Below are 27,645 nucleotides of genomic sequence, written 5' to 3' on the forward strand. Positions count from 1 at the left end.
GCTGCGAGCCACGCTAGGAGGCGGGCGGTCAGGGAGGGACGCTGTAACCCCCGCCTCAATTTCAGACCCTCTCTCGGCGCGGGGGCGGGCTCTCTGGTTTCCCGGCGTCCCTTCCGCTCAAAGTCCCAAAGACTTCCGGTGCGGGTGGACGTCGCCGGCGGTCCTTCCTACGTAAACTCCGGGCGGGGCGTGCGGGAGCCTGGGCGGTGAGCTGTGTTAAATTTTAGGCGGAGACTGTTCAATGAAGAAAGACCTGAGAAAGGATCAGGACAGGCAGGTACGTGCCCACAGAACTGCCACTTCCGGGCCTTTGCCTCCTCGGGAAAGCCGGACGGAGAGATGGGCCCTTGCCCGGCGCGCCATCTTGATAAGTGGCACCATTCATCCGATTCCTTAATCCAAAAACGTTGGTAGGAGTCGTTCCTGGGTCCTCCTTTTCCTTCACTTCCTACATAACAATGAACCTGTAGACCCTATCGGCTCTACTTTAAAAACAAATCTAGACTCAGGCCGCCTCACTCCCTTGTTTGCAGCTCGCCTGTGACTTGCCTCTGCAAACTCCATATCGTTACTTGCTCTCTCATCTCTGTGCTCCAGCCACTCGGACTTTCTTCCCGTACCTCCCATAAGCCAAGCTTGTTCCGACTTTAGGAAATGATTCTCACTCTTTCCTTTGCCTGCAGATCCCTGCTGCTAACTCTGCATGGATGGCTGCTTGTCACTTTAGGTTTCAGCGCAAGCATCAGGTCCTTGGTGAAGCCTTCTCTGGCTACCCAGTCACTTTTATTTCGCGTATTGTATTTGCTGGCATTCAGCGCCTCCTGTGTGCCAGGCAGTGTTCCAGAGGCTGAGGATGCAGAGGTGAACAAAGGAAAACCCCTGCTTTCTTGGTGTTGGTGACCACCCGGGAATGGACAGACAATGCAGTCAGAGGCAGCAGCGAGCCAGCGGACAGTAGTCAAAGGAGAGGAGAGACGTGGTGGGAAGGGCGTTGCAAGGACTTTGGAGTTTATCTGAGCAAGTTGAGAAGCCTTTGGAGACTGGTCTGACTAGTTTTTTAATACTCGCCTTTCTGGCTCTTACACGAGGAGTCCATTTAGTCTCCTTCAATAATTCACTCAAGAAATGACGGTGGCTTGAATGGGGTTGGTAGTGAAAGTGGTGTAAAGTGATCTGATCTGATTGTATTTCAGAAACAAAGTTGGGAGGATTTTCGGAGGGGCTGCGAGATAATGTGAAAGAATAAGGAGTCAAGAAGAAGCCCAAAGATTTTTTCTCTGAATAACAGAAAGCAAGGAAGACTGGGGGGAAACAAGCGTTTGGTTTTGAACAGCCTGTTAGCCTTCCCGCCGAAGCTATCCAGGAGACAGTTGGATGTGTGGACTTGGAGTTCAGGAGAGAGGCCCAGCCTGGAGATATAAATTTGGAGTCAGTTATTGTATAGTATTCTAAACATAAATTTCCCTTTATTTATGATTGTTTACCTTTTTCAAATATTTACACAATATTTGAGAAAATTAAGAACCCCCATGTATTTTAACAATCAGCTTCAGCAATTCCCAACTAATGACAATGACCAATCTAGTTTCACATGTATTATCACAGTTATTCTCAGGAAATTTAGTCTTTAAATTCTTGGGCCTAGATGAGATCATCTAGAGGGCAAGTGTAGATAAAGTTCAGGATGGAGGGTAGGGAGAAACCCCAGCAAATGAAATTGAGAAGCAGCAGCTCTTATCACTGACAGTTTCATGTTTTTAAATGTATTTACTTATTTAGTGTCTCTCTTCTCTTACTAGAATATAAGCTTCAAAAGAGCAGGGATAGTAACTGTTTTCATTAAGACCGGCATCCGCAACGCTATTCTATGTGCCAGGCATAGAATAGGTAAGAATATCTAAAGGCGAAAGCTGAAAAGGATTTAGAGTGAGGGGAGGTCATTTTGGGACAGTGGGTAAGGTATGTGTGGAGACTGTAAGGCAGGGAAGGGCATGAGTATTTGTGGAACTAGGCAAAGCCCATTGTAGCCAGAGCAGGTTATCTGAGGGAGAGTGTTGTCTGAAATGAGCCTAGATTGGTAGGGGAATTAAGGATTACATATTCCTTTCCAGTCCTCAGTACATCCCTGCAAGGTAGATGCTGTCATCACATTTTAGAAATTAGGGAATTAGAACTCAGGGAAGTTTAATATCTTCCCAGGTTCACATACTTGCACTCTGCTACACCATGATCCAAAGGTAATGTCTTTCCCAGTGTTTCATGTTGCCTCTTTGTTACCTGTAACATTTGCTTTATAAAAGAAAGAATGCAGTATGTTGGTTGTAGTGTGTCCGTTTTGACAAGATTAGGCCACAGTAGCAATTTGTATATTTCTTCTGGCTCACTAAAATAGGTTTCCCTGGGTAATTATTTCTTCTAAGAAAGGGAATTTGCATAGCTTAAACATACAGGGGACAAGAAAAGAACGAAGTGTTTATAACTGAAGTTATTAGCACACAGCTTGGTTGTACCGGTGCTTTTTTGGCATCAACTTACCGTAAGTTTGCATGGCTTGCCCTTTAATTCAGGTTTTTGCTCAAATGCTACTGCCTCAGACTTTACTTACCCTCTGTATTTTAAACATCCCCTCCATAACCCTGGCTCCTTACTCTGTTTATTTGTCTTCATAGCCTTTTTTACCATCTGACTTTTAAAAAAATAAAATTATTTGCTTACCTTCTGTCTCTCCCCATTGGAATGCAAACTCTAAGAAAGTAGAGACTTTTTCTTTTGCATTCACTGCTATGTTCCCAGTATCTAGAACAATGCCTGCTAAATAAATACTGTTTATTGAATGAATGAGTGAATGAATGGATAGCTTGGGCTACGAGGCCCATGCTCATTTGCATGATTGATTAACTACAAGTTTACTTCAAGTAGGAATCAAAGACTTGGACAATGTTGTTTCTCCCTTGCTCACTTCCTAGGAGATAGTTAACTGAAAGGAATCTGCCCCACTGCTTCAACCAAACCAGATGCCTTCTTCGACTTCAGCAGACCAAGGAGATGACCTGGAGGCCTGTCTTTTAAGATTTTCAGACTTGGATTTGAAAGACACAAGTATTATCAATCCCAGTAGCAGTCTTAAAGCAGAGCTAGATGTCAATACAAAGAAGAAATATTCATTTGCAAAGAAAAAGGTAAAATTGCTAAAATCGCTGTTGATGTTTCAGGATCATGTGTGTATTGTTAATGCAGGTAGATATAGAAGTAGCTCATGAAGGTTGTCCTCCAGGGAGTGGAGGGATAGTGAGACAGTAGGCTGTTGCCATGCTCAAAGTAAGGTCTGGTCAGCACCATTACCAGTGATCTTAATTCAGTGCCAGGCAAAGGAGAATCATAGGCAAGGTGTGGCTCTGGAACACGTGTGGTGGGGTATAGGTCCTAGACAGATGGGCTGGATTCTTTTCTCCACCCAGGGTTATGGGAGAAAACCCAGGAGACCAAGTCATAGGGAGAATAGAAAAAGCAGTAGGGCAGCTGCTATCTGAAACTCCTGATCTGATCCAGCTGATGTAAAGCTTACTAATAAAACTGTTACTCTTCCACGTTCTTCTACCAAATAGTAGGATACAAACTGGAAACCCCTGTGAAAAGATAATAGAAGAAATTTCACTGAGGCTTCCATTAGCCTCAAACCTAAGGTTATTTCACAGTGACAATTTGAAATGTAATTGCAGGCATTTGCCCTTTTTGTCAAAACCAAAGAAGTTCCAGCACCGTCTTATAAATGCAAAGAAATATGGTGGAAATGCTGTCAGCAGCTGTTCACGGGCCCCACTGGCATCCACAGACACGTGGCGGCACAGCACGCTGATGAAGTTTGGCATCAGACTGCTTCTGTTTTGAAGCAGCTCGCTGTGGCATCGAGCACCTCAAAGAGCCTTACGTCTGCCGACAAAAGGAACCCACCGAAAGAGTGCCTTACTCGAAACCATGACGTGTCTGCTTGGCTCCCTGACATTAGTTGCTTTAGCCCTGAAGAGCTGATAAGGTAAGAATTTCATTCTGTACTTTTGGTTTAATTTAAAAAATATTTTTTCAGTCACAGTGAGATACCATTAAAATGGCAAGATCTTAAAGGCACAGAATTTCTCTACAGGCCTAAGCAAGGGTGACAAACATGCACTGTGTGTAATAGAAGATTATAGTCAATGCAGTAGCATGTACCCACACAGCTGGTATTGTTGCCAGGTTTCTTGAAAGCCATTCTGCATCTTATCTCTAGGGAGAAGTAAAGAACAGAAAATTACATTATTTTCAAAGAGAATAGGAAGGCCCCAAAACGTTAATGATTCCTCTTCCCTGAATAATATCAGAGCTTAAAAAGGTTTTTTGTTACCAAATGTGGCTTTCTGAGCTGAATATGCTTTAGAAAGGATGTTAACTTTTAGAACTGAGGCATAGGATTAAGAGGTTTAGACTCTACCTTTGAAAAACTTACCAAATTAATACTACAGAATTCTAGAGGACAGATTTCTGGTTTTAAGCAATTCCTGAATTTGGTGAATAGAAAATGTTCAAATCTGATATTATTTTATCACTGGTATTTAGTGCCAAATTCACCTTGTTTATCAGAAAGAAAAGGAGAAAGGAAGAGAATTGAATTTGGAGTCAGACTTGAGCAAGTTGCTAAAATTTGTTGTGCCTTCATTTCCTCACTTTTAAAATTGGAATAATGTCTGCCCTGCACCATACAGTATTGCTGTATGGGCTCTATAAAATGATGGTGGTACAAGCACTTGTGAACTCTAAAGTGCTATATAAATGTGGCTTTCTCATTTAGATATGGCCCTGCACTTCAAGGAATTTGCTTTCTAGTTAGAAAAACAAAGAAAAGGGCATGAAACAATTAGCAGATGATATGAGACAGGCTATATAATTATTAGTTAAATTGTACCTGTATGGTTCAGATAATTTGTTACAGGAGTTTAGAGAAAGGAAAATAGATAGGCTCTGAACTAGAGAAAAGGCTTTGGAGGAAGCTGAAATATGATGAGGGTACTGAAGAGAGATTTAGATTCCAGAGCTGGACGGGACCTTAATTATCATCCACTATAGCATTCTCTAAAATACATCTGTGCAACATTATTGTGGAGGATGCTATCAGGTATTGAAAAGAGGTACTAAAGACAAATACGTTGGGGAAGCACTAGTTTAAAATGTTCTTTATTACAGGATTTCTCAAAGCACACTTTTGGGAAATGCCACTTATTTCATTTCTCCAGTTTTACAGATGAGGAAATCAAGGCTCAGAAATGATAAGTGACCTGCCCAGATCCCACAAGTTAGTATAAGACAGCACAGTGCAATAGAAAGGGTATGGGTTCTAGTGTCAGAAATCTGGTGTTTTGAGTCCTGATTGTCACTTGTAGTTGTCTCACCTGGAAGGAATTGACTTCAGTTTACTTAGCTATAAAGTACAGATATGGTCTTCTTTAGAGCAAATACAGACAGACAGGAGTTGCTTCTCATTTTAGGAGAACAATAGTGGGTGCAAAGGCAGGCGTGAATTGCTCCACCTAGGCTTTCCCTGCGATGCTGCCTGGTTATACTTTATGAACTTAGGCCAGTGATTCAGATGCCCCTTCTCTGTGGTTTTCTTTTTACAGTGGTGAGGGCAGTGATGAAGGAGAGGTGTTACTTTATTACTGCTATCGTGACTTGGAGGATCCCCATTGGATCTGTGCCTGGCAGACAGCTCTGTGTCAGCACCTGCACCTCACAGGCAAGGTAACACCTTCTTCCATATCCATCCTTCACTAGGCTGCTCTGGCCTCCAACTTGGATTGCAGAAGCTGTGCTCTTTATTTTTATTTTTTTATTGACTTCAGAGAGGAAGAGAGAGAGAGAGAGAGAGAGAGAGCTAGAAACATCAGTGATGAGAGAATCCTTGATTGGCTGCCTCCTGCACATCTCCTACTGCGGGTCGAGCCCGCAACCCAAGCATGTGCCCTTGACCAAAATTGAACCCAGGATCTTTTAGTCCACAGGCCGATGCTCTAGCCACTGAGCCAAACCAGCTAGGGCCAGGCTGTGCTCTTTTTTTTTTTTTCCTTCAGTCTGCAGGCTGATGCTCTATCCATTGAGCCAGACCATCTAGGGCCTCATTTATTTATTTTTTATTATTATTATTATTTTATTTCAGAGAGGAAGGAAGAGGGAGCGAGAGATAGAAACATCCATGATGAGAGAGAATCATGGATCCGCTGCCTCCTGCAAGTCCCCCACTGGGGATTGAGCCCACAACCCAGGCATGTGCCCTTGACCGAATCGAACCTGGGACCTTTCAGTTCGCAGGCCGTCGCTCTATCCACTGAGCCAAACCAGCTTGGGCCCAGGCTGTGCTGTTTACAAAAAGATTTGCTGTTGAGTTGTTAGAAATTAGCAAAGTCCTGTGAGGCATTTAAGTAGAATACTAAGTAGCTATTAACATGGTGTTTTATAAGAATATAGAATGGCATAGACCAGGGGTCAGCAAACTGTTTCTTAAAGAGACAAATAGTTGATATTTTGGGATTTGCAAAAAGAAACTACTCAACCCTGCCATTGTAACATGAAAACAACTCTAGATAAATAGGTAAACGGATGGGTATGCCTATGTTCTTTCAACACTACATGCAAAAGCAGGCATAGTTCTCCTTGGCATAGGGGATGTTCTTGATATAATACCTAGAAAAACATTTTATAGAACTATGCATAGAGGTGTGATTCTAAGTTTCTTCTTAATTTTCCTAGAACATGCCAGGGCCTTTACCATTTCATGGTACTGACAATTTGCTATTTTCTTTCCCTCTAGAATGCTTTTTCCCTAGATCTTCACATGGCTCACTCCTCACTTCAAATCTCTGCTCAGATGTTATCTCCTCAGAACTCTAATCTGAAGAGGTCCTTTTTGTAAGCCTCATCACTTTCTATCCCTTCTAGTCAAAGAATTTACTACTGTATGAAAGAATAGTCCTTGTTTAATTTGTTATATCTGTCCCTTATAGAATGTAAACTTCATGAAGACAGGAACTTTGTCTTAATTGATGTATTGTCAGTGCACAGGGCTTAGCACATAGCAGACAGTGTATGTTCAGAGAATGTTGAGTAAAGGATTGAATGTGTGTAACAAAACCACAAGTGTTTGTGTGTATAAAGATGGAGAGTAGTAGACATCAAAGTGTTGATTATGACTCTCTACCAGAGGATTATGGGTGGATTTTCCTTTTTAACAATATCCTTGATGATGACATATCTATACATGTATATGTATATTATATATATTTTTAAAAAATTTAAATAAAAAGTAAGTGGATTAAGTTCCCTCTGGGATCCCCTGTGGTTATGACGCTGTACTATCTGTCTAATCTTTTCCACACATGTCCCAGGTTTTAATTCCCTTTGGCAATCATTTGATCAGTCAGTGACATTTTCCACGTCCATGTTTTCTAACAGATAGTGGACTGAAAGCTTCATTGACCTCATTCAGTTCATCACCCAGTCCTGCCGTTTCTACCTCTAAAATGTCCCTTGCCTCCGTTCACTCTGTCCTCCACTTCCATCACTTTAGACCAAGCTCCACCCTCTCTTACCTGGTCCATTTCAATAGCTTGCAAACTATTCTCCATTCTTCTATCCCTGCCTGTCGTTTAAGCTAGTCTTACACAGCAGCCAGAATGACCTTCAAAGGTAAATAAAATCATATTAGCCTCCTCAAAATCTTTCAGTGGCTATCCAGTACCTTTAGTGTAAAACCCAAATTGTTAACATGCCCTTAGGTTTCTGCATGATTTGGACCCTTCTTACCTTCTTTCAGCTTATCTGATACTATTCTTTCAGTTTCTTGGAGCCCACAAAATCTTTTTGTGTTTTGGGGCCTTTTTATAAGAAAAGTCTTTAAGGAACTCTCCCATACTCGGTTTCTTCTGTGTAATTTCCCCCTCAATCTTTACTTCTCAAAGAGATCTTTCTTGACCTTCAATCAATTTCATTTTTCCAAATATACTCTCTTATAGCATCTTTTTTTAAAATTTCTTATAGCATCTTGCAGTTATTTTTATAGCGCTTGTCAATTTGTAACTTTTATCTTAATATCTGTGACCTCCCTTAGTCTGTAAGCTCCAAGAGCGCAAGAACTGTATTTTTTTCCAACCACTCTATCCCTAATTCTTAGTACAGTTCCTTGTGCATAGTAAAAAACTTAGTAAACATTTATGTACTGAATACATTTGTCACCATCTCTGTTTAGAGATCATCTTAAAAAGATGGGTAGTCTCACAGTAACACTGCATGTACAAAATATGAAATCAATCTCTTTCCTTGGTTTAGGGGCAGATTTTTATTCTTGGCCCAGCCTGAGAAGAACTAGCAGTGAGGGTCCGTAACCACAAGGTGGCAGTACCTGCCTAGATTGTCGGTCTAAATTCTATGGTTTCCATGATACATGATGTCCAGTTTACTGAGATAGTTTTCTGCTGGTAGGAGACTTGTCAGAATATTGGCATTTAGGTAGGAAAGAGAACTTGAAAATTCTGGAATTATGGAAGGAAGCTTGTCCCTATTGCTATACATTCATTATTCCCGAAAGATACATAAGGGAGTGCATTGGAGACTTGGGAAAGGAAAAATTACGAGATTTAGAGCCAATAAGATCTGGCCAATCTTTCCCACATATGTCCCAGGTTTTAATTCCCTTTGGCAATCATTTGATCAGTCAGTGACATTTTCCACATCCATGTTTTCTAACAGATAGTGGACTGAAAGCTTCATTTACCTCTTTCTGGTTTTGAATCCCAGATCTACACCTACCAACCTGTGCTCTTGGACAAATTATTTTTCTGAGCTTCTGTTTCCTTCTCTGTTGAGTGGGGATTATGACATCTGCCTTTCAGGAATTTATTATAAAGCTCCTGTCCCATAGTAGGTACTCAGTAAATGCTAACTGTTGCTCTTTATCTCTGAGGTTTAAGGCCTTTCTCACCAAGGAGCTACTTTGAAAGTTTCTGTTAAAGAATCCTAGTGATTGAAAGTCTAGCGGATGAGTTTAGAGACTTTTCTGCCCCAACTGTATAGGGAGTAGATGTGCTTGTTTTTATTTGGGTTCTGAGATTTAAAATAACAGGAAAGAACATACTAATCTACCCAAAAGATAGTTATGTAGAAGTATGTACCTCTTCATCATACTGTCACAGTAATAACAGCTTTAAGGTAGAGTTCCTGACTCATACTGGTTTAGTTCTTTTTCTGTGTAATCCCTTAAAAATATACAAGTTGAATCACCTAATCAAAAAACTCTCTCCAAATATGGTTTAGAGAGAAGTTTCAGGTTTAGTGGGAGAGTAGATAGTTAATATTACTCATAGTAAAAATAAATAATGTTTACACTTTAAACATTGATCCATCAATACTGTTAGACGTACACAGCAATGAACATTCATTTTTAATGATCTCTACCCTTTTCATAAGTTTATTAAAATAGCAAGTAGTAAAAATGTAGTATTGTATTACTATTATTAATACAATAGTAATAATTATCTCAATTTTGAAATACAGCCTAATTAATAAGTAATTTTGTTAAATTGGGGGAAAAAAGTGTGTGTGTGTGTATATATATATATATATGCTGGTAATCGGTATAATAGTCTGTGCAGATGGCGTGTACTTCCGACTCTCTTCTCCCCGCCGAGAAAGGCTTCACTAGGCTCCAGTACTCTCTCAAGGACTGGATGTGACTCAGAATGCTCATCATGGGACTCTGCACAGCCCCTACTAGTGAGCTGGCGTGGGCTTGTGAAATGAATCCCATTTATATCCATGCCCTGAAAGAATTGAATCAAGTGTCTCAGTCAATGAAGTATCACCTCTGGGTCCTGAAAAAGGGGAGCCTTTTAAAATTTTTAAATTCTAAGTAATGCATTGGGAGGTACCATTGTTACACAGGTAGTAGTAACACTGTAGGACCTTAAGTTACCTCTCCAGAGAATAGCATGATATAAGTGTTGCACTTTCTCTCTAGCACTTTTCTCTAGAGAGCTCAGCACCCTCTAAAGATGATCCATCTTTAAACTCATCCAAGGATTTTGTCGCACCAAAACAGCTAACTTTAGTGACCTCTTAGGCAGGGGTCTTAATCCAAGCTCTAATGTCTGGTAACCAGTGAAGCACTTCAAAGAGTACAGATTTGAGAAGCCAGAAAACCTCAGAGGTGCATACACATTCATTTGTTCAACAGATACATAGTGAATGCCTACTATGAGGCAGGTGTTCTAGGCACTGGTTATGCAACAGTGAACAAAACAGACACACACTCCTGCAACTTTGTATTCCAGTGGGTGCGTTTGCAACAGTGGGCTTTCCCCAAACACCATGCAGAGATGCATTCACTCCCATTCCCAGTCCTCAGGTGTGCTCTGTGCTTTAGAACTTGGGGAATCTCTCCAGCAGTGGTTTTCATTGTTTATTCTCTTTTTTCCCTGTTTTAGCAAGATGAAGAAACTGAGGTTCAGAGAAGTGAAATAATTTTCTCAGGGCACTTTACAAGGAAGTGGCAAAACTGAATCTTGATTCTAGATCTGCTGACCTGGATTAAACTCAAAACGTGGTTCTCTGGCCATTGGACAACTGGAGCTCCATAGCAAATGGGGCTTTTCAGTAGTTTCATTAATTTCATGCTCTTATTCAGCACACATTAACCAAGTACCTTATCTGAACTTAGGAAGTGCCATTTTAGAAAACACAGGTATCTTTGTGGTAACACTTTGGTGTCCACAGCAGTGTCTGCGTTTCCTGTTCAATTCACTGATACACTTGAGCCTGTTCTGCCCTGGGAAGATTTAAACTGCATTCCCTTTCTCTCACCATCTGTGTCTCAGGTGCGAATTGCTACAGAAGGAATCAACGGGACAGTGGGTGGAAGCAAATTGGCCACCAGACTCTATGTGGAAGTCATGCTTTCCTGCCCATTGTTTAAGGATTATCTGTGTGAGGATGATTTTAAGGTAAGAGACATTGAAAAGGAAATGGCTCTAGAGCCGTGCCTCGGTGCCTCTTCCTGCTGTAGGTATGAAGAGAGGGCAGTATGAGAAATAAGCAGTGCCAGACAACTACCCTTCCCCGTTACCAGGTGGCAAGGCAGTGTGTGGGAAGGGCGCGCTGGTTCCACTTCTTCCACTGAGTCGCCATGTGGTCTTGGACAAGTTAGTGCCCTCTCTGGACCTCAGTCTCCCTTCCTAAAGAATAAGGTTGACACAGTTGACAACGATCTAAATTCTGAAACTTAGACGTGTTTGCTTATTTGAGAGACTGCCTGGCTATTTCGGTAAACCTGGAATGATCAGATCAGCACTTCACACAGGGAACGAGGTTGCTCTTACAGCTCAGTTCCTTTATCATAATAGGTGGTAAAGGTGGTGGGAAATACCTTGGTAGTTAGTGCTGGTGGTGATAGGTAAAGAGAGGTCATTGCTCCAGGACAAAAGCTGGGACCTAATCTTACATGTTGAAATTGCTCAGTGGTGTTTCAATTTTAAATGCTTATTGCTATAGAAACACCTTTTCAGTGTAACATTTCTGAACATGGTAGATATGCGGTAAATAAGTACCAAATATAAGAATTCTTTTATAATAATACCATAGCTGTAGTATTAAGAAGTCTCAAATTAGAAAACCTGTTTTAATGGGAAATGGGAATTACGGCCTAGACTGTTCCAGAAAATTCAACATTATCTGCTTTGTTTCTCATTGGCTAGACCAGCAAAGGAGGAGCTTGCTGTTTCCCAGAGTTGCGTGTTGGTGTATTTGAAGAAATTGTGCCTATGGGGATCAGTCCCAATAAGATCTCCTACAAGAAGCCTGGTATGCTTGCTTTTAGAAGGACAAAACAATAGAGAGACAGATGTGAAGGTTAGACACATCAGTCAGCTAGAGTTGTGATGAATCCTTCCATAAATAACTATGGGGTGGCTAACATTTGGGTCATTTAATGCTTAAATTGGTCTTCTTTTTGGAGACTCCCCCTCAGAAGGACCTTACTTATTCTTGATGACGGTTTGGCAAGAAGTCGTTTTCTCTTTAAAGATAGCAGTTTTGGAAGAGTGCAATTCTTACTTGTAAATAGTTTATCAACTAATTTTTTGGTTTGATTTTAGGAATCCATTTGTCCCCAGGTGAATTTCATAAAGAAGTAGAAAAGTTTTTGTCTCAGGGAAATCAAGAACAAAGTGATACTATCCTCCTGGACTGCAGAAACTTCTATGAAAGCAAAATAGTAAGAACCAGAATTGAGTCCCCACGGTATGGCATGTTCCCCAAAGAAACATGTGTGTGCCATCATAGGTCAAGTCACATGGATCTCTTCCCACTGCTAGCAGCCTCAGAGAAAAACCCAAGCCTTTCAACTCAGGATCTGATGAGAAAGCCTAAGAAAATATGAGTTACAGACATATTGGCAAATAATGTGCGTCCTGGATCCCAGGTGCCTACCCTTGACACATGTCAAGGATCTTGTAAACTTCACTTTGGGCAGCCTCTCCAGTTCCCCTGAAGACTGTGAAGGTGACTCACAGCTCGCCAGCCATGTCTCTTAAGTTCCAGATCTTGAAGTTGAAAGGTTTAGAGTGTGGGATGAGAACAGCAACTAGCTGGTGTTTCCTTGCCAAGGAAGGGGGTGGGAGAGGGGAGGGTGTGTGGGACAGAAAAAAGCATACCAGGTATACTTTTTTTAATCATTTTCCTTCTGTCCCACATTGTAGGGACGCTTCCAGGGCTGCTTAGCCCCAGACATCAGGAAATTCAGTTACTTCCCTAGCTACGTTGACAGAAATCTAGAACTTTTCAGAGAGAAGAGGGTACTGATGTATTGCACTGGGGGCATCCGTTGTGAGCGGGGTTCTGCTTACCTCAAAGCCAAGGTGAGTCACCCTCCTTGGGGCACCACAGGCCTGGCCGTGAAGAAGGCATCGTCCACAGCATGTGTGGAGCTCCCCCTGCCCCCCTTCATTCCCTCTCCCATCCTGGCCATCAAGCTTAGAGTTTATAAGTACAAAATATGAAGTTCTTAAATCTTAAGATGTGAAAAACACTCAGCAGTCTTAGAAACTCATCAGGTACAAATGGGAAAGATTAGTTAACGTTTCCCTTTGCCTAATACTTTTGCTTGATCCTGAGAAAAGCAAATTCAGTGACATTACATGTCCCAACAGGTGTCTTTCTATATTTAGGGGGTGGCAAAAATAGTTGAGCTTCCAGGATCTAGAGAGTGAAGGCCCTGACTGCTATCATCACCCATCTTCCCTCCCCCAGCCCCCCTCCCGTAAGCAAGATCTGGCCAGTTGCTTCCTTGCGCCCTTGGTCAGCAGTTTCTCAGTGTCCTGCAGTGGGAGCCAGGAGCCAACCTTGGGCACCCTCACCACGTGCCACTCCTCTGTGGAGCTTCTTCCTGGCCTCTGCTTGTCTCCTGAATCTCCTGCTGTTTTTCCACACAGGGAGTGTGCAAGGAAGTGTTCCAGCTCAAGGGTGGCATCCACAAGTACCTGGAGGAGTTTCCTGACGGTTTTTACAAAGGGAAATTGTTTGTTTTCGATGAGCGTTATGCTTTGTCCTACAACAGTGACATAGTGTCAGGTAGGTCAGCACAAGCCTAGAACCTAAACTCACAATCAGGCACACTCTCTGTGTGAACCATGCTGGAGGCAGGCCAGCACTGATTCTGTGAAGAATAAAACAGGGAGAAGGCGTGCGTGGCACCACCACTGCCCACCAGAGTTGGAGATGTAGCGGCACAGCAGAGTCAGGAGGCCTATGCTGGGGTCCTGGCTTCACCATTTACTCGTTAGACAAGTCCTAAAAATGGAGGTAATGTCCCTTGCTCTCTCTGCCTGCTCGGTGATGAACTAATAGGCTAAATCAGGGTTCTTCACACCTGGGGGCAATATGTAGAATTCAGGAATTCTGTGAATTTGGATAGGAATTAGTAATTTATTTTCATAACCTCTCACTAAATGTAACACTACCATCAATTATGAATGCAAGCAACAAATCAGTAGTATTAGACGTACCTGTGACGTCAGTAGAAATCAGTATTTTCATAGATTACAGTTGCTACCTATATCTCAAAATCGTATTTGTTCATCATTGCTTCCAAATGGAAATAGCTATTAGGCCCACTACTAATTCTTATTATTTAATGTGCTAATATCTTATTATATTCCAGATTTAAAAAAATATTTTAATATTTTGTATTTCTATATAATTGGTTTCTTTTGTAATCGTATGTAGTTTATTTTATGCATTTAAAAATACATATTTCTGAGAGTTCATAGTCTTCACTAGACTGACAAGTAAATCTATGGCACACAGAAAAAGATTCCCCTAGTTTAGATGGTCTGTGGACACATGTGGTCTTGCACTTTTGCATGGTGGGTGGGGCATTCCAAGGTGGGAGCTGAACCTAGGGCCAAGGCCAGAGGCAGGGGTGGCCACAGGAAGCGGTGGTGACAGGAAATGTGTGGTTTGACTAGTTTTGAGTCCACACTAAAATGTGGTACCAAATGAAGGCAGTCTGTGAAGAATGGAAATAGTCCTTTAGGAAAAGGGCTCTTGATGCCACAGTCTTGAGCAGGAAAGGTCACGGGCAGACATCCCTAGTGGCTATTGCAGTTTTCTAGAGTGGGGATCAGAGACTGAGATTGCATGACCACTCGGATAATAAATAAGATATGAGTTGGATCGTTCTCTTTCCTTCTTAATCTTTAGTTGTTTTGGATAGTCTTGTATTTGTGTCTGTTATTGAAAGTTATTGCACATCTGTTTTGGAGTTAGGTGGATATAAAGGGAAGAGAGAAGGCCTAAAGGTAACTTAGATAAGCTAGGTAAAGAGACTTGAAGAAGAATGGTACCAACGGTAACAGAAGTCAGCAGGAAAAAACCCACTGAGAAAGTAGATAAGTATGAGTTTTAGGAATCCCAGTGGCAAGTGTCTGTTAGCAACAAACAGCCGGAGAACCTCAGGCCTGGGGAAGAGGGATGCAGAGCTGAGTTGAGATGTGGGATCATCTGCATTCAGGTATGTTGTCTCCCAATGAAAAAGGGAGTGATCTAAAGGAAAAAGACCGTTGAACAAGAGGGTGGTTGGCTAGCTTTGAAATAGTTAATGAAAGAGAGAAGCATTCCTACTAGTATTTGTTTTTAAATGGGAAAAGGAAAAGTGGATCGGTGAATGCTAGAATCAGAAAGACAATTTCCAAAAGCAACCTCTCCCCCTAAAAAGTGGGGATGAGGAGTGTTTTTTGTTAGAAGATAGGAGACTTACTATTTAGAAATCTTCCCCAGATGCAACAGGATATATTCGATTCTAATGAGCTAAGAGTTATATTTAGGAACTGGAGAAGTGCATGTGTGTGTGTGTATGTGTGTGTTTATAACAAAGATTGTTCTTCTGTCCCCAGAATGTTCATACTGTGGAGCCCCATGGGACCAGTATAAACTCTGCTCCACTCCCCAGTGCCGTCAGCTCGTCTTGACCTGCCCCGCCTGTCAAGGACAAGGACTAACAGCCTGTTGTGTCACATGTCAAGACAAAGGGAGCAGGCCGGCTTCAAGCCCTGCCCAGCACAGCTTTAAGGAGGAATGTGACTGTACAGCCCGACGGCCACGCATACCCAGTGAGCTTTCACAGCGGGCGCCACCCCCCCTGAGCCCGGAGCCAAGACCTGATGTTGCTGAGGATGGGCCCTGCTTGTGTGAGCGGCACCGGCAACATTTCCCGGAGGCTTCACAAAGCTAGGTTTGAGGCAGCCATGTATTCGGAAATAGCCAGGCTGCAGCAACAGAGAAATGGGGAACTTGGGTGCTGGCCAATGACACCATGGCACACTGGTCACCTATTTGGCCACTTATCCTATATAATAAAAGCCTAATATGCTAAGTGTCTGGTGGTCCGGGCGGCTGTTCAACCAATCAAAGCATAATATACTAATGATCTGCTACGTCTGCTCAACCACTCGCTATGACGTGCACTGACCACCAGGAGGCAGACATTCTGACCGGTAGGTTAGCTTGCTGCTGGAGTCTGGTCAATGGGGACTGAGTGAGATGGGCTGGACATGCCGTGGAGCCCTCCCACAGTCCCTCCCTGGCTGGCCAACCTCCTGCGTCCCTCACCAGCCCCGATTGTGCACCGGTGGGGTCCCTTGGGCTGGCCTGTGCCCTATTGCAATCCAGGACCCCTCAGGGGATGTTGGAGAGCCGGTTTTGGCCTGATCCTGCAAGCCAGGCCGAGGGACCCCACTGGGGCACGAATTCGTGCACCGGGCCTCTAGTACTTCATAAGAGGAGGGAAGAGGGAGTTGGTGCTGACCACTTACCTGAGACATTCTGACTCAGAAGATGCTAGAGCACAGAAAAAGGTGAGCTGTGGGATCCCATAGCAGCTGAGGAGTAGAGCCTTGAGCCTGGCAACCAGGTCATGCCTTTTCTGTGCCAGGTGTCAGGGCTGGTAGCAGTCGTTTTTCTTGTCATCATACCTGTCTGTCCTGATGGTAAAAGTGTGAAAGCTGTGACCCTGGAAGTAGACTCCTTGAAACAAATCCCGTTAGTCACCTGCCATCCACCCCAACCCTCACCTCATCTCTGTTAGCCTGCACTAGACTAGGATCTGTAAACTACAGCATTTGGCCCACCTCTTGCTTTTGTAAATAAAATTTCATTGAAATAACCACACCCATTGTTGTTGTTTTTTACATATGATTTAAGACAGAATTAAGTATTTACAGCAGAAAAGTTATGGCCTGCAAACCTATATTTATTATCTGGTCCTTTACAGAAAAAATTGCCACCTTCTGGTCTAAACCAACAGCTCGACTGATGGAACAGATGGTCATAAAGATGTGGCTCACCTTCGTTTTTTATTGATTTGGTTTTTAACAGAGATTTTCCCCTAATAGTCTCTGTTTTCCCTAGTATCCACCACACTTTGCTTTTAAGTATTTTCTTTGAGAGATTCAGATTAGCTTGATGACACATATGGGCAGTTTTTACACAAATGCCTTGGGATACAAGACCTTCTGAGTGAGGTCATCCAGCACTGCCGTGGTTCCCGGCCTTGTCGGGTGCGTGTCCCTGTCACACAGGTCCCAAGAAACACATACGCAGTCATTCATAGACCAACAGATTTAATGTTACATTGCAGTTTCCAGTGATGCAGAATACAGCTGCAATTGTGTTTCAAGGAGAAGCCGGTGGTGCCACTGCTGGGCCCATCTGCAGCCTCGTAGACACTTGCACAGAGGGCCACCTCCGGTTACCCTGCACCGTCCACGGCGTTACAGTTCAGTGTGCAAGACTTCCTTTCTCGTCAAAAGCCTCTCTGCTCAGTGCTCTGCAGCAGTCTGCTCGTCAGCTCTTTGGCGTGGCCTTTATCAGGAGATTTGTCCTATCACTCATGAATGTAACTTCCCAAGCAACAGAAATACTAGCTCGACTGGCACTGTGGTATGTTAAAAGGCACAAGGGCATTGTGGCTTCACTTTTTTGCTGGATCCCAAGAAGTGCAATGATGTTAAAAGGATGCAGCAGAGATACCAAAATTACATTTTCAGAATCATCATCTTGGGATAGTTTGACCAGGGTTTCCTAATTCTTTACTATCTGGGTCTTCCCCGTTGGCCTTCTGAGGCTTAACTGTTTAAGATTAGCAGTGACGTGTCTAGTAAGTGCTGCCACAGATAGTTGCAAGTCTGTCAGCATAGACTGGAAATTTATCCCTCTAACATTTGACTTCAAGTAAGCCATTAGCCCACTGTGCAATATAGAAAGGTGTTTTCAAGTATTTGGCCACAGGTTTTCATATCCATCATAAGGTTAGCATTTGATAAAGGAAAAAATTCTTTCTGACTCCGGTGTTAAAATGTAAATAAACCCCAGATGCCATAAAGAACACTCAAGGAGCTGTTTGTTGCCTGGGATTGGTAAAGACAGGATGGTTTTTGAAACTTGGAATTTCCTCATATCCAGCAAAAGGAATCTCATGTTCTTTGATTCCTGGCAGAGTTCAGTGGCTTTAGTCTTTCTGTCTGTCTTGAGGGGAAAAATTGTGTTCTTGATCCATCAATCAATTTGGCAACTTTAATCTTGAGGTTCTTCTATTTAAAGGAGGGTTAATAAAAAGCCTGTTCTGCTGGCTAAATAGCTAAGATCAAATTTGTAATAAAGTATAATGCTTCTATACCGTGCGAAGAGTGTGCTGTTTGTTCGTGCATTAAGCATAGTCAATACACCTGAAACGCCATATAGCAAGGCCACCAAAACCAGGCTCTCAGCTAAGTCACTGCTGCTGTAACGTCATCTTCAGGGAGATCTGCCGGTCCAGGGCCTTCTTAGTTTTTAAACAATAACCAGACTGAACTTCTGTGACTAAAGAAAAACTTCACATTAACCATAATTTATAAAATTTCAACTGTAACCACTAGTTATCCTAAAACCTTTGTGCATAAAGAACTGAACCACAAAAGGGTTTGTGCCGACATTCTGCCTTCTGGCTTCCACTGCAGAGCACAGATCATCAGTAGAACGTGTCCAGTTCAGAGGCGTGGTCACCACCACCACACACTAGACTCCACTCCGGCACTTGGGAATGATGGGCCCAGTCAAGTCTGCGAGCCTCCTCTTCCTCACTGGAAAGGAAGGGAGATGAGATGTAAGCCAGCTGCCCCTGTGCGCCAGGAACCACCTCTGTGGCTCAGAAAGCACTGTGAGCTTCTCGCTAATGCTTTGGTTAGCAGAGTCTGAAGCCAGTTGTTTCTAAAGGGTAGTTATGTGTGGTTGTGTAACGGCCCTCCCACTTGTCAGCGTTCACCTGCAGCGAAGCTCCTTAGTCCACTTCAGATAAGAGTTAAGTCAGTCTTCTTAGTAAGACTAGGGTCTTAACTGCTGGATACGTTTCCCTTGGCTTTCTCAGAGTTCCTGGCCTCTCTCCTGCCTATGTAAACAACTGTCTACACGATGATTCCCCTGCATTATCTGTCCCCTCAGGGTTAACCCTGACATTTTCCCAGACGCAAAACATAAGCTCAAACGCAATCACAGAACAAAGTAGTTAAAAGCCATAAAGAAGAAAGAAGAAACACCAGCCAGGAGGTTGCAGGCTGGAGGCATTAGCTTACAGGACCACGGGACAGGGAGCGGGGTTCCCTTGCTTGTAACAAGGGAGAGTGTTCTGACATGAATTAAGTGTCTGCAGATGAAGACCAAGCAGCAAGCTAGATCAGCCACGAGAGGAAGAAGTCTGTAGAACTGGACGGTGGCCGTCAGGGGGCTGCTGGTGTGGCAGACAGGAAGCGGAGGGAAAAGGTCTGTCTATACTTAGATGTCTTCCAGTGCCCGAGCCGAGCCGGTAAACCTGCAGCCAACAGATGGATGAATACGAGCTGCAACAAGAACCGAATCAGCTTGTGCAAACACGGAGCCTATATAGCAGAACCACCTTGGAAGGTGCGGTACTCGGGTTGTGGCTGGGAGCTGGGGGAGGGGCGTGGGGCACAGGGCACCCAGTATGGGGCCCAGAGTTCAGCTGGTGCCTGAGCTCCTGCACACCCCTTTGTCCCCATCTGGAGAATAATAAATGCAAATCAATGGGCAATCTCTTGATGAGAAAACACTGGAACTATCAGAATGTCCAACAGCTTGGGTTAGATGTGGAGCAACAAAAACCTGAAGAGTGGAAGAGGTTCACCTGAGGTGACCAAAGGGTTATGATTCAGGGGTGGGGAACGTCTGGCCCGTGGGCCGTATAAGGCCCATGAAATCATTTGATCCGGCCCTGCCAAGGCATTAGGAATGAGTTAATTAAATGTCTGACCAAGTATAGCAGGCTAATTTTTAAGTTGATAATTCTGTATGGCCCTTGAATGATGTCATAAACATCTAAATGACCCTTGGCAGAAAAAGGTTCCCCATCCCTGGTTATGAGAACAGATCTTTAGGCATGTCCATGTTTCCTATGCAAGCATGCCCAGCAGGGCAGCCTCTTTACACCTCTTTTGCACGCAACACCTCACTGCAGCCCCTCCACAATTCTGGAATGTCAGTGTTGTTACCATTTCCATGTTATGGATGAGGAAAGAAGGGCAGAGAGAGGGTACACTTCCTGCTCAAAGCATCACAGCTGGTACCAGAGAGAACCAAGGCTTGTGCCTCAGTCCAGCACCTCTCTCAGTACCACCCGAGCCCTCCATGTGGGTTTTACATATCCACAGCTCATCTGGTTCTCACAGGACATTAGCTCCGTTCCCCTGGACAAGGAAAGAGCCAGGATCCTGAAAGCTGGTGGCAGAGTCAGGACTGGAACCTGGTCCCCAGCCCAAGCTCAGGGTACAGAAAGGGATGTCTCCCGTGTTTCTTTCCCCGCTACATGCCCTCACTGCGTACACTGGGTCTGTCCTAAGTTCACCTGCACTGATGTCGCAGGGGCTGGGTGAGGAGAGGGGGAGGCACCCACTTACTCAATATTCTTTCCCCCCATTTTAAGGAAATTGAGGCCAAGAGAGGGAATAACATGCTCCAAGTCACGAGAATAAGTGACAGAACTGGGAGTAGAAGCCGGGTCTCCCAATATCCATCTTCCATTCCATCTGCTTTTTACTTCCACTAAAGCAAACTCCTCTGTGTTGCTTATCATTGCAACATCAAGAGACTCGTTTAGCAGAGCCAGAAGGAATCTTGAGTCATCCGGACCAACCTCCGTGGTGGCTTGAGCTCCCTCCATCACTTCCTGCCAGGCTTGGACACCTCCATCACGTCTTTGGGGAGCTTTTACATGCGTTTATATACACAACAGCACTTACTCAGTGCTATTGCGCCCCAAGCACAAGAATCAGAACTAAAGATATTGCTTAACAGGGGACCAAGATATACCAACAGTAAGTCTGATAAACTATTACAGGTACCCTGGCAGGTCTCTATCAAGTATGAGGCACAGTGCACAAAGTGGTCAGATCTTCTGAGGATGGGCAGGTGACATTCTGCTGAATCTTACAGGATAAAGGGGTAGATGGTGGGAAGGGAGCAGGAACATTAGGCGTAAAGGCCCTCTATAGGGATGCTTTTGCTTGGGTCACTCAGAGGCATTCTAGCTACCTGGAATGGTTGGTACTGATATGGCAAGAGGATGGCTCATCAGGGGTGTCAAGAGATGAGTCTGGCAGGGCCTCACCCAGAGAGGAGGTGGAGAGCACAGGTTCAAGGGCTGGACTGCCAGTTCGAAGCCCACTTCTGCCCACTGCGGGTAACCTTACTACTCTCTAGGCCTCCTTTCCTTAGCACAGAATGGGGGTAACAACAGCACCTGCCTCAGCTGGGTGCTGGCAGCCTGTGGGAGTAAGATGGGAGTGTGCACAGCAGTGCCTGGCACACAGCGGGCACCATGTAAGTATCAACTACGTTGTTAAGGGACTTGTGAGCCATGTCAGGGAGTTTAGGCTGAGAGCACTGGGAGCCCTGAAAGGGGTCTAAACAGAGCCTGAAGGAATCCTGACAGGACAAGGCTCGGGATGAGCACTGTGCCCGATGCCAGCCCCGGAGGACCAGGTAAGTGTGATGAGGACTTGACATGAGGCAGCCCCACAGGGGTGGCGAGGAGGTGACTGGCTGGGGTGGGGCTGTGCACAGAGAGGCGCCCAGATTTCTGGTTTGAATGGCTGCGGAAAGTAGTGCCTTTTCTGAGATGGTTTTAGGGCAGTGGTTCTCAACCTTGGCTGCACATTAGCATCACCTGGGAATCTTTTTAAAATCCTGATTTCTGGGCCTCATCCTCCGGAAATTCTGTTTCTTTGTTATGGGATGGGGCCACAACATTAGTAACAAAGGAACAGAACCTCAGCCTTCCCCCCCCTCCTCATCCCACACACACAACTGTTTTATCTTGGAGGCTGCAATTCAGATTTAATTAAGTAGAGAGAACTTCAACAGCAGATTTACGGGACCTGACAGCCAGGCTTAGCCTAGGTCTGAGCTATAAATAGTGTGGAGATAGGACTCATCTGAGATCACCATGGGAAAATGTAGCCGGGGATCTGCGGCTCCTCCCAGATGCCGCCATGCCCAGGTCCCTGCTCTCTCCCACAGAACACAGAGTGGGAAGGGTCCCAGGCAGGCTGCCTGTCTGCAGGGGCTCTGGCTGACCCATGGCCTTGGGGACTGATATCCCCCCAGGAGGAGCCCACCTGCCCAAGCCATAGGCTGGGAGCCGGGAGCCGGCACAGAGCAGGTCACAGTGAGAGGAGACCGGAGAGGCTCAGGCATTGCTCACACCCAGGCTGGGTGGGGCCCACAGGAATATTTTATGATAAAAATATTCAGCTGGAAAACACAGAAGCCTGTCTGCTTCATCGGAGCATCACGGGCGAGATGAGGGACTGTGCTGGAAAGCAAGGATTTCTCTCTCACAGAATCCTTTGTTAAAGAACGATCTCCCTTTTTCTGATGCACTGTCAGAATCAGAAGCATTTCTTTTACCAAAATTAGCAGATGGCCGCAAATTTGCTTTTAAAGCTAGAAATCCTACATCACCAACTAGCGCCCTGCCTGCTGTGTGTAATCGCCGAGCCGATGCTGCTCTGGTTCCTCCTGTGGGAGACCCCGAGGGGCAAGCTGCACAGTCTCCGGGGTAACCCAGAGGCCCACGTTTATCACCTGTCACTCCTGCCCAGGAAACTGCCACAGTCCCGCTCCCCACCTGCTTTCATCACCAAAGTCCTCAGGTTGGCATTAAAGGCCTTTGGCTCACAGCCTCCCCACATTTACTGAGTCCCATTCCTTGTAAACACCTTGCATATCTGCCCATCATCCTGCCTTTGCCCATGCCATTCCCTCTGCTTGAAACGCCCTTCCTCCCTTCTCTGTGAGTTCCTATTTTCTTTTTTTTTAAAAAAATTATTTTATTGATTTTTTACAGAGAAGAAGGGAGAGGGATAGGGAGTTAGAAATGAGAGAGAAACATTGATCAGCTGCCTCCTGCAAACCCCCTACTGGGTATGTGCCCGCAACCAAGGTACATGCCCTTGACCAGAATCGAACCTGGAAGCCTTGAGTCCGCAGGCCGATGCTCTATCCGCTGAGCCAAACCAGTTAGGGCATCCTACTTTCGGTTCTAGGTCTAACTCCCCATGCTAGTTCCTCAGTCCTCTTAAGTCTTTCGTCTCTCCTGTCCTGCACACTGGGTCCTACCACCTCGCCTTTGCCTGGGCTAGCACCCCATCAGGAATGCCTCCTGGGCTAGCACCCCATCAGGAACGCCTCCTGGCCTCCCCCACAACCTCTCTCTTCCTTTCCAGGCTGGCTGAAGGCCCACCCCAACCAGGATGCTTTGTTTAACTGGCCTTTGTCCTCACAAATCATGTCCTCATTTTACTTGGATACAGTATGCAGGCACGCTTGAATTTTTAGGCACATCTTTGAGTCTTTTCTCCCCTAAAAGGTATAAAGGTTCCTGAGTCAGGGAACTAGTGTTTCTGTTGCCCCTCACGTCACCGAGCACACGCTCACTAACCACGGGTGTGGCTTGATGGAGCCACTGCCTAGAAGGGCAGCCTGACCCAGGCTTCACTTTCTCCGCAGGGAATGGAGGGATGGGCCTGAAGTCCTTCCAGCTCAGGCACTCTCGGGTCCTGCCACAACCTCAAGAGATCCCTGGTGCTAGGAGTTGGGCCTGGATTTTGGAATCACAGACTCTCAGGACTGGGAGTGTCCTTCAGGGCAATTCATTACACCTCCAGCTGATTTTGGTGTCTCACCCCACCCCACCCCTCCCCCCTCCCCCCCTTCCCTGCAACAACCTTGATCTCTAGTCATCTGGAACCTTCCTTCCCCAGAAAAAAAAAAGACCTCCAGACCATCTTGCTACTGGAAGACCTGAGCTGGATTAGCCCTGAGAGAGGCACCGAGGGGCACACAGGAAGCTCAGCCTAGGCTGGGAGGGGCACCGGGAGGCTACTGCATAGCACAACAGAACGGAAGGCTTGCAGTGCTCCTTCTGAAGCCAGCTCATCGCTGGGGCAACGAGTTTAGATGGATGGCCTCCCTCAACAGTTCAGGGTAGCTGTCAACTCTGTGGCACCATCATAATCGCAATTCTTCGTTACTAGTGTTAGTTCTTATTTTATTTCCAATCAGGGCACTTCAGATAAACCAGGACACTGGTTGCATTTTTTTTTGTTTGCTTTATGGACTTTCCTGGACCTGCAGCTCTAGAAAAATGTGGCAAGTAGCCTCTGGGCTGTGATATCTTTAAGAGCAAGAACCTGCATCTTCAACACCCAGGGGCCTATAGGGCCTTGACCGGTGTTTGTTGAATTGACTCACTCAATCTGCAGTGTGTGTGGCTCTGAGGTTATCTAGGCAGAGGGTCTGTGAGTGCCCGCCTTGTGCACACTCACCTACACACTCATCTCCGGCACTAACCTCGCCCCAGGTTCATCGCCATGTGCTTTAGAATTAGAGGCTCTTTGTATTTCACTGAGTGTTAAAAACAAAACAAGCAACAAAAGCCACGTGTAAAGCAGGTTTGAATTGGATGAAAAAACTCACTGAATACATTGCCCTTTAGAAAACGTATTTCATAATTCAATCGCAGAAAGCAACTTCCTTTTTTTTTAACTCATCATGCTTCCGTCTCGTCTGTAATAAGAATAACGTAATTTGGATTTTCTTCTTCCTGCCTTGTCTCTAGCAAACTCATGGCTAAATATAATAATCAAATATGTTAGCGTATTAGGCCTACTCCTTTTCCTGGTTGTTTTTCCCTCCAGTGTTCCTATAGCCTTATCAGACCCACTCTTTTGGGGACACTGTACCAAGTTCTTTTAACAGCCAGCAGGAACACACGTAAGTAACTACACACAGAGGTTGGGAACAACTGGCATCTGGAGAAGTCAGCGATTGATGCCACTTCTCATTCAACTGACTTACTGGGTGTTTGCTCACAAGAAAGACTGTGACATTCTCTTTTAAGAACAGACAAACTATACCTTTAACTGAGATTCAATTACTGTAACCTGTTTACTATGAAGTCAACATTTTCAACTCTTATCTTAAAAACAAAGAGAAGTCTCCTAGGCTTGGGGCTTTGGTAATAGTGCTGGTTGGGGGCTGTGGGACCTGGGGCTGGAGCCAGACCGTGACCTGGACAGAATTCTTGAGTTCGGAGAAGGGTGTTCGGAAGAGGAGACTCCCGGTGAGCCTGTGTTCTTCCGCGTTTCATTTCAGGAGCTAATACACTGAGGGTGCCCTCTGGGCCTGCCCTGGGCTGAGCTGAGCTGAGCTTTGCTGCGGGGAGGAGAGGGCCCAGCGAGGAGACAAGGCACAAACACACATAACGAATGAAACCAACGTGAAAGTCGGAGTCAGGCTCACCAAGAGGACCCCCTGGGAAAGTTATCCATGAAAATTCCCCCCAGGACAGGTGGGAGGGAGCACGTTTTTTACTCACCAAGGTCGTTGTTGCTCATCATGGCGTTGGAGGCCCGCAGCCGGGGCCCCTGCTGGGTAAAGTGGTAGCCGAATTTCAGAAGCGTTGTGTTTTTTTCCAACATGCTCACGATCTCCATTTCCACTTTGTTGCCCAGGGGCTGGCTCTTTGGTCAAGAAAGAACAATAGTCACCACTCATTCCATTTGCAAGGCACCTATCCCTTCTCTACCCACCAGAAACCCTGAGTGGTGGGCGGGGATTTTATCCCCACCTCCCAGAGCAGGAAATGGAGGTCGAGGGCAGGTGAAAGGTCACAGCCAGGAGGAAATGAGCTGGGATTCGAACCCAGGCCACCGACACCTACGATAGATCTTTCCACTGGCCCACAGCAGCATCCTAGAAGGACTGAGCAGAAGGACCTTCAAATCATCTAGTCCCAAGGAAATGTAAAAGTCCTGCTGCCCAGGCTGTTCCCCATACTAATTGCTCACAAGAAAGACTGTGACATTTTCTTTTAAGAACAGACAAACTATACCTTTAACTGAGATTCAATTAATTAATACTAATTAATCCAGGATCACTGGGAGTGCGGCTCAGGTGTACATGGCTTTTCACACTCCTCAGGTGATTCCAATGTACAGCAGGTTTGATAATCAGTCATTTAGACTCATCTGCAATTTACAAGTGAAGAATCTGAGGCTGAGAGAGGGAAAAGGATTTGCCCAAAGTCACACAGGGGGTTGGGAATGCCAGAGTCAGCTTCCTACAGCCTGTTATGTCCCTTACCCCCAAAGCTATAGTGATCATCTGACAAAGATGAAAGAAAGGGAAAACCCTTTAAGATTTACTCTTAGAAACTTTCGAATATGCAATGTAGGATTATTAATTCTAATACTATAAGTCATGCTGTACATTACATCTCTATGACTTATTTGTTTTATAGCTAAAAGTTTTCACTTTTTAAAAAATATATTTTTATTGATTTCAGAGAGAAAGGGAGGGAGGGAGGGAGAGAGAGAGATAGAGAGAGAGAGAGAGAAACATCAATGATGAGAGCAAATCATTCATTGGCTGCTTCTCCCTACTGGGGATAGAGCCTGAAACCTGGGCACGTGCCCTGACTGGGAATCGAACCATGACTTCCTGGTTCATTCGTTGATGCTCAACCACTGAGCCACGCTGGCAGGGTGAAGTTTTCACTTTTTGATCCCCTTCGTCCATTTCACCCACTCAACCCCCATCCCTGGCAACTACCAATCTTTTCTCTGTATCTATGAACTTGGTTGTGTTTTGTTTTTAGATTTCACATATAGGTGAGCTCATAGGGTATTTGTCTTTGTCTGACTTATTTCACTTAACATAAGGCTCGCAAGGTCCATCTATGTTGTTGCAAATGGCAAGATTTCATTCTTTCTTATGATTGAATAATATTTCATTGTGTACACACACACACACACACACACACACACACACACACACACACCTTTTTTATCCATTCATCCATTGGTGTGCACTTAGGTTGCTTCCATGTGTTGGTATTGTCAATTGCAGTGATCACGAGGGTACACACTATATCTTTTCGAATTAGTGTTTGTGTTTTCTCCGAAGTGGGATTTCTGGATCATATGGCAGTTTTATATTTTTTTCAGGAATCTCCATGCTGTTTTCCATAGTGGCTGCAACAATTTACATTCCTACCAACAGTACACAAGGGTTCCTTTTTCTCCATATCCTTGCCAACCCATGGCATTTCTTGTCATTTTGATGATAGCCATTCTACCAGGTGTGCGGCAATATCTCATTATGGTTTTGATATGTATTTCCCTGATGATTAGTGATTTTGAGCATCTTTTCATGTACCCATTAGCCATCTGTATGTCTTCTTTGGAAAAAAGTCTATTCAGATATTCTGCCCATTTTTAAATTGGACTGTTTATTAAACTACAAATTTAAATAATTAAAATTAAATAGAATTTAAAATTCAGTTCCTCAGTTGCACTAGCCACATGTCAAGTGTGCAATAGCCACTGGCTACCATGTTGGTCCTGCAGATACGGAGCATTTCCATCATCACAGAAAGTTCTGGTGGAGGTGCTGTCCTACACTGTGAGCCCTGGGATAGCACACAGGACCCAGGATCTCTAGGTCAAAGTCAAGGTCACA

General features: G+C 44.6%; 2 protein-coding genes across 20 annotated transcripts in view; one reads left to right on the top strand and one right to left on the bottom strand.

Annotated features, from left to right (window-relative positions):
* The first annotated feature begins 120 nt into the window (after nucleotides 1-120).
* Nucleotides 121-16,037, top strand: TSTD2 (thiosulfate sulfurtransferase like domain containing 2). 7 transcript variants are annotated; one of them, XM_036330269.1, is made up of 12 exons: nucleotides 121-277; nucleotides 2,967-3,179; nucleotides 3,720-4,033; nucleotides 5,652-5,772; nucleotides 6,839-6,936; nucleotides 9,666-9,795; nucleotides 10,896-11,021; nucleotides 11,772-11,877; nucleotides 12,171-12,289; nucleotides 12,774-12,932; nucleotides 13,506-13,644; nucleotides 15,468-16,037. In XM_036330269.1, exons 2-12 carry the CDS (start codon nucleotides 3,015-3,017, stop codon nucleotides 15,803-15,805), a joined length of 1,815 nt encoding a protein of 604 aa, XP_036186162.1. In that variant the 5' UTR covers nucleotides 121-277; nucleotides 2,967-3,014; the 3' UTR covers nucleotides 15,806-16,037. The 7 variants fall into 7 exon arrangements, with proteins under 7 accessions (XP_036186162.1, XP_036186166.1, XP_036186167.1 ...); XM_036330270.1 differs by lacking the exon at nucleotides 121-277 and adding an exon at nucleotides 281-410; XM_036330271.1 differs by lacking the exon at nucleotides 121-277 and adding an exon at nucleotides 1,292-1,428.
* Nucleotides 1,270-27,645, bottom strand: part of TMOD1 (tropomodulin 1) — a 91,485-nt gene continuing 65,109 nt past the window's right edge. For 11 of the 13 annotated variants that reach the window (XM_036330285.1, XM_036330288.1, XM_036330282.1 and 8 more), the window contains 3 exons: nucleotides 25,502-25,646; nucleotides 16,386-16,553; nucleotides 1,270-1,409 (listed from right to left, as the gene is read on the bottom strand). In XM_036330285.1, the coding sequence (XP_036186178.1) occupies nucleotides 16,411-16,553; nucleotides 25,502-25,646 (288 nt within the window). In that variant the 3' untranslated portion in view covers nucleotides 1,270-1,409; nucleotides 16,386-16,410. Of the gene's footprint in view, nucleotides 1,410-16,385; nucleotides 16,554-16,906; nucleotides 18,693-19,310; nucleotides 19,418-25,501; nucleotides 25,647-27,645 lie in introns of those variants that run through there. The other 2 variants (XM_036330278.1, XM_036330277.1) reach the window with 2 other exon arrangements.

This window comes from Myotis myotis, unplaced genomic scaffold, assembly GCF_014108235.1.
Source record: "Myotis myotis isolate mMyoMyo1 unplaced genomic scaffold, mMyoMyo1.p scaffold_m19_p_12, whole genome shotgun sequence".
NCBI lineage: Eukaryota > Metazoa > Chordata > Mammalia > Chiroptera > Vespertilionidae > Myotis > Myotis myotis.